This window comes from Carassius gibelio, chromosome B3 (assembly GCF_023724105.1).
Source record: "Carassius gibelio isolate Cgi1373 ecotype wild population from Czech Republic chromosome B3, carGib1.2-hapl.c, whole genome shotgun sequence".
Classification (NCBI taxonomy): Eukaryota; Metazoa; Chordata; class Actinopteri; order Cypriniformes; family Cyprinidae; genus Carassius; species Carassius gibelio.
This window is the reverse complement of record NC_068398.1, coordinates 50,650,722-50,660,120: the sequence shown is the minus strand read 5'-3', so window position 1 is coordinate 50,660,120 and position 9,399 is coordinate 50,650,722. Positions and strand designations below refer to the sequence as shown.

General features: G+C 35.8%; 1 protein-coding gene and 1 long non-coding RNA gene across 2 annotated transcripts; one reads left to right on the top strand and one right to left on the bottom strand.

Moving 5' to 3' along the window:
- Positions 1-836: 836 nt before the first annotated feature.
- Positions 837-1,670, bottom strand: LOC127951818 (uncharacterized). Its single transcript, XR_008152744.1, has 2 exons — positions 1,386-1,670; positions 837-1,093 (listed from the first exon to the last, which is right to left on the bottom strand). It is a non-coding gene; the product is annotated as an uncharacterized LOC127951818 (long non-coding RNA).
- Positions 1,671-5,786: 4,116 nt separating this feature from the next.
- On the top strand, positions 5,787-8,313 carry si:ch211-165i18.2 (uncharacterized protein LOC100149646 homolog). Its single transcript, XM_052549857.1, has 2 exons — positions 5,787-6,135; positions 6,467-8,313. Exons 1-2 carry the CDS (start codon positions 5,821-5,823, stop codon positions 7,946-7,948), a joined length of 1,797 nt encoding a protein of 598 aa, XP_052405817.1. The 5' UTR covers positions 5,787-5,820; the 3' UTR covers positions 7,949-8,313.
- Positions 8,314-9,399: the final 1,086 nt, after the last annotated feature.

The following is a 9,399-nucleotide window of genomic DNA, read 5'->3' as shown; positions in this document are numbered from 1 at the left end:
TTAATCAGTTGGTAAATGGTGAGTTGCAGAAAAACTGAGTGTAAACTGTCAAGGGGACAGAATGCTAGGACTTTTATATAGCTGAATGTCAGCTTAATGATGAGAGTGGAATATAAGTAGAATGAACTGTATAAGAAACTGGAGACACTGAACTAAATACTTGTCTATGTTTTTTATGTGCAATATCAAGAGTGTGGAGCCAAAAGGGTGCAGATCGCTTTACTTGCACTTCCACATTTCAAACCCTCGATATGGTTTCTCTTTCAGGAATACGCAGTGAATAAGTTTCTCCAGGACAACACAGTTCATGTAGTGCCTTCCAACTGGCTTGAAGAAACAAGAGGTATTATAAATTAGTAGTATATCTTAGTAGCTTAAAGGGATAGTTAACCCAGAAATTAAAATTCTGTCATCATTTACTCACCCTCAAGTTGTTCCAAGCCTGTATTGATGTAACCAAACAGCTGTTGTTTGGCACCATTGACTTCCATAGTAGGAAAAAGCATTATGAAGTCAATGGTGCCCCAAATGTTTGTGTGAACAACCTTCACTAAACCCACTAAACTTTTTCAGCTAATGTCTATTATGAAGGGTTAACATGAATATCCGTTCTCAACAGGGTATATATTGCTACTGACCAAGACATTTTTTTACTGTCAAAGCAAAAAGAAGAGAAACTCCAGATACCTTCTGGTCAAAACATGTTGCAGTGGTTCTGGTGTATGCAGGCATTTAGGATGATTTAAGTTTTATATTTGTCACATACATGTGTAACCTTGCCCAGTTAATGAGCTTACAGGTAAACCACGTATATAGAATAAACCAGCAGTGAGGACTTCAGGTATAAACACTTTTACAGAGCAGTTTTATTTCACAAGTCCCTTATAGGCATAAAAAACACATAAATCGAAAAGACAAAATAAACCAACCCAGGCAGTACACAGAGGTACAAGTGGAGTGAAGACTTAATACTCCAAAACAAACCACTACATCACCACAGCATTTACCTATATGTGACACCCTCACACCAAACCACTGCATCCAATAAAAGTAAACACCACACGTGCGCCCACTCTCCCTCGAGTGCAACCACCTGGGAAAAACAAAACACCTTTAACAACCAACTTAGCAATTCCTCGTTCTCATGAGCACTATGCTAGGTCATTACTCCCCGCAAAGGTTAACAAAGAGACTCACTCGTCATTCATCTGTCACACTTAAAACACACTTTCAGTTGAGTTCAAGAACTCATTAAAACCTCATATAAAATAAGTAGTAAGAAACCAACTCTAAATTAAACAGATAACAATCGGTGCCAGTCCTACAATAAAAATGCACATGTTAGTACATTTCTAAAACAGAAACAATTCAATAACTATTAATACCTTGTTTTAGTAGCTTGTGCCTTCCAATAATACATTAGTAATCAGCCCCACTCATGATGAATCAAAATGCTGCAAAAAAACAAGGATCATAGCATTATACTTAAAAAATACTAACCAAAACCATAAAAGCAGTTCCTACCTTGTTTTAGCAGTTTGCGTTATGCACTGAATCAGCTCGCCCCCCTGAACAAACAAAGAGCCCAGCTTCCCGTTCACCTTCTCATCTTCTGATCGTTTGGCTTACCTTAAATAAGTTGTTTCACCTGGTCTTGTTTGTGTGACAATTAGTTCTAGCACCCCTACCAGTCATGCCTCACCCAATTCTTCCCCAGGTCCTAGTGTCCTCCTCTCTGCCACACATGGTTAATACTATTCTCTTTCTGGTGAAAACAAGCTACCATGTTCTTTCCACACTCTAAAAACTGCTGGGTTGAAAACAACCCAATTTGGGTTATTTTGGCAACCCAGCGTTGGGTCAAAAAGGGACGAACCCAACGCTAGATTATTTTAATCCAACCCAGTTGGATTGTTATGTTTATCCCAGTATGCTGGGTTGCTTTTTTATGGTTTAAAATGACTACATTGTAGGGTTTCAAAAACCAGAGCGGGTGTTTTTTTATCACTGTATTTCAGAAGGAAACAAAATGTTTGATTTCATTTAGCATGTAATGCTTGATAAGGCAGCGTTTGTGAGATCAGCGCCGCTTTGCAGCCTTTACCAGAGAAACCTTTACCTCTCCCGATCTTAAAGCGTGTTCTGAAAATTAACTTGCGAAGTGCCCCCACGAATTGAGTGTAAGGATGTGGGAAACACTGCATTGCTAGGCTAAAATTAACACAAATTGAGCTAGCCATTAAACCTACAAATTTTGTTCATTTTAAAAATCACTTTTACACACAAATAACAACTATCAAAAGGTAAATATTTATTAATCGAGAAAAGTCAAAAAGTAACATGCATGTAAGAAGAAATGCAGAAATTAACAATTTTTTTGAACAATAACGTCACAGCAAAACTGCCAAATAAGGACAACGACTCCTGGCCCAACACTTTCTCGCTGTGATTTTATAGTCCAAACTAGGCGCTGTTTTGCTCTCTCTCCCTCAGACACGGTGGTAAAAGAACGGAAGACCAATGTTTTGTCAGGCAGTATTGTAGTAGTGGGCATGGATGGTAACACATCATTGCGATACATCCATATTAAGACGTTGTTTTGCAGGTTCGTGGTCTTTATTTTCATCTCGCTCCGTGTCCGACTCTGGCTCGAACATGTAGGGGGCGGGGTATGAAGTGTCTCATTTGCATTTAAAGAGACAGCACCAAAATGGGTTGCTCTCAGACGCATGTCAAAAAAGGGGCCTGTGGAGCTATAATGAGGAGTTCAATCCCAAGCAATGCAGTTCCGCTTTATATAGACTACAAATGTATGATTTATATGTAAAAAGGAATTATTTAACCAGCAGATGGTCTTCGGGGTCTTTTTTGACCCCAAATTACTTTTGCTCAAATTAAAAAAAATGTTCCCTTTGTCCAAATGGTATGAAACCATCTACGGCTCTCAACACTTTCTAGATCTACAAAAAAAAAAAAAATAGAATGATATCTGTTTTTATGTTAGCGTGACAAAAATTGTGACACTCGTGGTCTTCAGACCCCGCAATCAAATTAAGACTAAATTCATCATCAAAATCAGAAACAACGCAGAACACATCGACAGAAATGGCACAAATAAAGTGGCACACTTCCACCAATGCAAAAAACATCCACAATGCTAAATTATATTGCTCACAACACGCTTACACACACACACACACACACACACACAGAGGAATACATAGAGGAATACATTTTTGAGACTATAAAAACTGTTCTCTTATCATCTGTCAAATAAAATCGTCCAAAATGCAGAAACAACACAAATATAAAGTGGTGACACTGACACGACAATGTGTAAACACACACGCACGCACACACACACACACACACACACACACACACACACACACGTTTGTTTTCATGAAAAGTGGGGACATCCCATAGGTGTAATGGTTTTTATACTGTACAAACTGTATATTCAATGGCCCTACACCAACACTACCCCTAACCCTAACAGTAAACTTGTTTATTTTCTCAAAAAAACCTCATTCTGTATGATTTATAAGCGTTTTGAAAAATGGGGACATGGCTTATGTCCTCATAAGTCACCCTCTCCTTGTAATACCTGTGTCATAGCCATGTCATTATACAAAGTTGTGTCCTGATATGTCACAAAAACATGCCCACGCACACACACACACATACACTTGTGAGGATATAAAACAACTGCTCTCTTATAATTATTTAAAAAAATCATGCAAAATGCAGAACCACCAAAGAGGGAGAGAGAGTGAATGAGAGAGAGATGACAGGATGAGACAAAACAATTTAGCACGCACTCACACACACACACACACACACACACCTGCTCCAACCCTGTCTACAGAAGTCATGCGGTTTACCATGCTTACTTGCCTGCAATGCATTGTAATGTAACATTATTGAGAAACTTTTTTTTTTCCTGTAAAAAAAATACTAAACTTTGACAAAAAATATTTTATTTTGTTATAGTTGTGATTTTATAATATTTAGATATGAATCCACTTTGTGAAAAGATATCTTTCAGGTAGTCAAACAGCATATAGTGGAGCTCTATAGCCATCTAGCGGTTGAAGTGATTTTTTTTTATTTTAGAACTTCATTTTCCAAAAAATGGGTATAAATGTTACATTAAATCATTTAAAATGATCCATGTTATCCCCATGAATGAAAGTTAGAAATCTGGGTCTTTTATAAAGTGAATTTTACATCAAATGCTGTTTTTTTTGTAAAAAGTATATTTCAATAAATATTTATTTATTTATAGAAATTTAAAAGATATAATAAATCCTCCAAAAACTGCACACATGTTGAGTAAAAACATTAACAATCAGAGTAAAATTACATTTGTAAAAAAAAAAAAAAAAAAAAAAAACATGAGTGTGGACAGAAACGAAGACCATCAGAGGGTTAAAAGCATGATATGTTTACTTTAAAAATGTCATGACCTGATTTTTTTCTTTCTTTGAGGTCCACATACTGGTTTTACAAACGTTTATATTGAAGTACCTAACCAAACCTTTTTTTAAACTTTGTGCACCCGAACGTAAAAAAAAAAAAAAAAGTTGGGATGAAATGCAAGATGCAGATGACTTTACCCTTGACATTACCCATGTAATGTATTTCCAGTTTGTGTGTCTGTGAACCCATGAAGTTAATAAATATGGTCATTTTATGTCAACTTAATACATTTCTAAGAATTACACATTCATGATGAAAAATGTGTACAGGGCTCAATATTAAAGTTTTTTCTTTCCAAGTGGATTTTTTTTAAGTTGCAAGAGAAAGAGAATTGTACTTGCCCAACCAGAAAGGTAGCCCGATTATTAACAAAAGTGTTCCAAAATAAGATCACAGCAGAGCCATTGTGCATCTCAGCAGTGTTTTGTTACTAAATTATTCAACAAATCAGGTGAACAGTGATCTAATGACCAATTCATAACCAGCTGCCAAATTCTTGAATGAATCGCTGTTTGAATGAATTGGTTGAAAGATTAAATGGGTGTGTTTCACTTGAAGTGGTGCAGCACAAATTGATTGGTGTATACTATGGAAGCCACCTAGTTTTTTTTTTTTTTTAAGTATAATTTCTATTTGTGTATATATAAAAAATATTTAAAGGATCAATCTTATAACATTAATTGCATTTGCTATTTTCCGTTGTAAATGCCTTAATTTAATTGTATTATTATTCTAATTTGATTTATGATCAAATTTAAGAAATTAATTACATTTGCAGTTATATGGTTAGAGAATAATGGGCTTTTATAGAGGTAAAAAATATTTTTTACTTATTTAAATATGTAAATAAGTTTCTAGAACACTGATAAGAATATTTTTTCAGAATAAATTATATTTACACCACAAAATAAAAAAAAATAAAAAATCTATTCTTGGTCAAGGAACATTTTTGCATAAATTGAAAATTTAATTTGGACTCCTCTGTGCATGCTCTTTGAGGTGGTGACCATAGACCTCCATTATATGAGTCACAGACAAGAACGGTTTGACCTGAAAATATCTTAATGGAAAATACTGCGGAAACAAAGACACCTACATCTTGGATGCCCTTGAGGTAAGCTAAAACATATCTAAATTTAATTGGAAAGTGAACTATCCCTTTAATGTTGGTGTGTAGCTACAATAGTGAAAAGGATTTTAGATTTAAACTACAAGTTGTGCACACTTGACTGTTCTTGAAATAGATTTTTGTTCCTCATTCCTCTATTCTCACAACCCCCCAAATAAAAATCCACCAGTAACATTTAAAGCACACATGCTATCATAACAGGAGACACAATGCAGATCATGTTTCTTCTGCGTTTGCTCACTTGTTTTGCGCTGAGCAATTTTAATGTTCAGGCGGAAGTGGTCGATAACTTTAATGAGTTAAATGAGTGCATCAAGTTTTTCTACAAAGGCCAAGAACCACAAGGCATGGATCAGAATGCCAAGAAAATATGTCAGACATGGAAATTCGAGAATAACAATAAAGAAAAAATTCTTTATGCAACTCTCTATTCTACTTTTGAAAAAATTCCAGTGTATAGTGCTTACAAATTTGATCCTGAATGCAAAGGTACTTCATCACCATCATGGAACATAGAGCCACAGGTAAGAGTTTCTAGTGCTATCAAAATATTTAATGATAATTTTAGACATTCTGGAAGGAAAAGTTGAATACTGTTGAATAATTTGATTTATGCTTTGTCATTTCTTTGCCATTGCAGAGAAGTATTTAAAAAAAAAAAATTTGATGACGTTCCATCAGTTCATCATACAATCTATCTTAATAAAGCAACTGTACAATTAACATTCAAAATGTCCACATAGTTTTGTGTGTGGGAGGGAGTGCAAATAAATAAAATCTTGCTCCCAAAAAGTGTATTTCACTAGGACGTAGCCTACTAGAAGAAACTGTTTTAACACAATATTTATTCTGTAGCTTATTTCTTCTCCTGGAACTAAACCTAAACACATGATGCTTGAAGGCGCAAAGGAATTCAAAAACAAAAAAGATGAAATAAAAAAGACACAAGCCCTCAGCAGTGACTATGAACAAACAGGATATGATCGCGGACATCTGTATCCCAACAGTTTCCAATGTGGTGAGGGCTGTAAGGCGACATTTACCCTGACTAATGCTGCTCCTATGGATGCTTGCTTCAACCGCATTCATTGGAAGCTCTGGGAGGGTTATTTGAAAACTTTTTTAATTAACAGCCTGCATGATAAAGAGGCGACAGCCTACATTGTCACTGGTACTGTACCTGGTCAGGACAAAATACCACAAAGTGGAGACCGGGAAAGGGTCACAATTCCATCTCACATCTGGACAGCTGTTTGTTATGAACACAAAGAACATGACAAGTCTTTTTCCTTTGGATATATAGGAATAAACCAGCCAGAATTTAATATAGAGTTAATGAGTGTTTCAGAGATGAATAAGCAGCTCAATCGACTATATAAAACTTCAAATCCATCAGTTAAGATTTTTCATGAGGATTGTTTCAGTGACAAACCAGCATCTAAAGAGGCTAGGAAACAATTTTTAAATCAAATTAAATTACCAGAGCACCTAAGATTTCAAATGTCCAAAAGTGCTCAGAACAGCTTACTTTCAATCTTTGATGCCATCAGTAGTGACAGTACAGGTCCTTCAAACGCACCTAAAGTTCTTGATGTGACAGCAACCTTAGCTTTTGACAGTTCAACCTCTCATTTGACCTCAACCGAAACACTGAAAAGAAGGTTTGACACATCTTGTGTTGTAACTGATGTCAAAAAACGTCACAGATCTGATAAACAAAAAAGGCAAGTGTCTGAGGGGTCTGAATCTATTGAATGTCGGCTGGTCCCAGAGAAATCTGTTGATGGCAAGTCTTCAGCTGATGGCTCTCCATGCAGCTGTTCTGAGGATAATGGTTACAAATGTTCCACACAAGAAAGCAAAAGCAAATCGTGCTGCTCCACTCCCTGTCTGTACCAGGAACAACTAAAGGGCTACCGTTGTTACTCAGGTAAGACACAGATAGAGTGCTCACCCCAGTACTCACTTATCACGGTTAAAGGAAACAGATGTCGGGACGATCACCCCTGTGCCACATACGGGAAAGACTACTACTGGTGTTTCATAAACGACAAGTCCTGGGAATACTGCAGCCCCCCGCTGTGGGGAAGTAGGGCTAAAGATGGAAAATACTGCCGCAGCAACTACGCCTGTGCCAAATACGATAAAAATGACACATGGTGCTACACAGATGACAAAAACTGGAACTCTTGCTGTACTTCTGATGACTACTTCTCAGCTGTCAACTACAAGACCTGCAAGCCTGATCACCCATGTGGTTACTATGGCAAAACCTACCTGTGGTGCAACACCACTGATGGCAAGTGGAATTACTGCTGCAAAGAGTTCAAAAAATAGTTTGTCATGGGACAACTTGGACTAACACATAAATAACTAAAACTGATTTACATTTGATTGTTTTAACACCTCCTAACCTTGAAATTCCTCTTTTTTTACATCATAATAAAAGCAGCAAAGGGGCTCTTCCATTTGGATTTATAAATAAACTTTAAACAATGTTATAGTAGCAATAAAGTTATTGCCTGTGATTTCAACATACTGTAGCTTAAGAAAAAAAATCAATAAATGAAATCCAGCTGTAGACATAACATGGCTATAAAATCATTGTCATAGTGAGATTGACAACTGAAACTGAAATTCTGATCATTAACATCATAAAATGAATATGCATTTTGTAACCATAATAAAAAACGTTGTTATTATGATGTGTGATGCTACAGGGTCTTCATTTCACAGAGTGGACAAAATTAATTATTTCAATGAAAGAGTCAACTGGTTAAAATCACAACCAAATCCTAATGGAGAATTTTGTGCACACTCACAATTTTAATACTCACTCAAATATGCAGTGAATGCATTTTTTTTATATATACTACAGCAATGTAGATACAAATTGCAATTCAGTGGAAATGTTTCCTCTCACATGTACAAATGGTGAAATTATCTACAGAAAAAGCTTTTACCGGCCACAGTGTGACAACAATTTTCAACTCGACTAAGTCAAGTCTTCTTGATGTTTCAACTGAGTTACACTAAAATGAAATGTCAAGTTTAATGACGTGATAATTCACCATAAATGACGATACCTGCTGTTAATAATAAAAATAAGTTTAATTTATAAAGTGCTTTCCCATATCAAAGCGCTTTACAATGCAGCAGAGTAGTAGTGTAACAGTGCAGCAACCAAAATAGTCCCTCATTGATTGGAACACAACATAACCAATCAAACTACGCTTCAAATGCCGCATAGTCCAAACGAGTGCAAACTCAGAACAATCGACCCACTCAGAACAAGAGCAAGGTGTGGCGGTGCAGACCTGGGGAGGTTACACTATGGCATAGATGGGCAGTAGCAGAACAGCTGATAGTTGTAAAGTTCTAATGCTGACAATTGGTATTTTCCTAATGTTGAAACAACACTGATTGCGGTTGAGTAAAATAACACTATGCAATAAATATGTTTTAAACATCTCAAATATTTAATATTAATAGATAAATTAGCTCTGCAGTTCACAAGTCCATGTAAAGTCCCAAGTCTTTATTTATGCGACTTAAATGCAACTTGAGTCCAAGTTGCAGACTCAAGTTTCCATCTCTGCATATGAGCTAATTAAATTATAATAATGTGTTAAATACAGTTAAAATGAATGAAGAACTCACTATTTGTATATAGTATATTAAAGTATTGATTACAGATAAACTATTAACTAGATAGCAAATGACTTGTAAGTACTTAATTACACTATACCTACTATATTGTTACAGTTTAATCTATATATATATATATA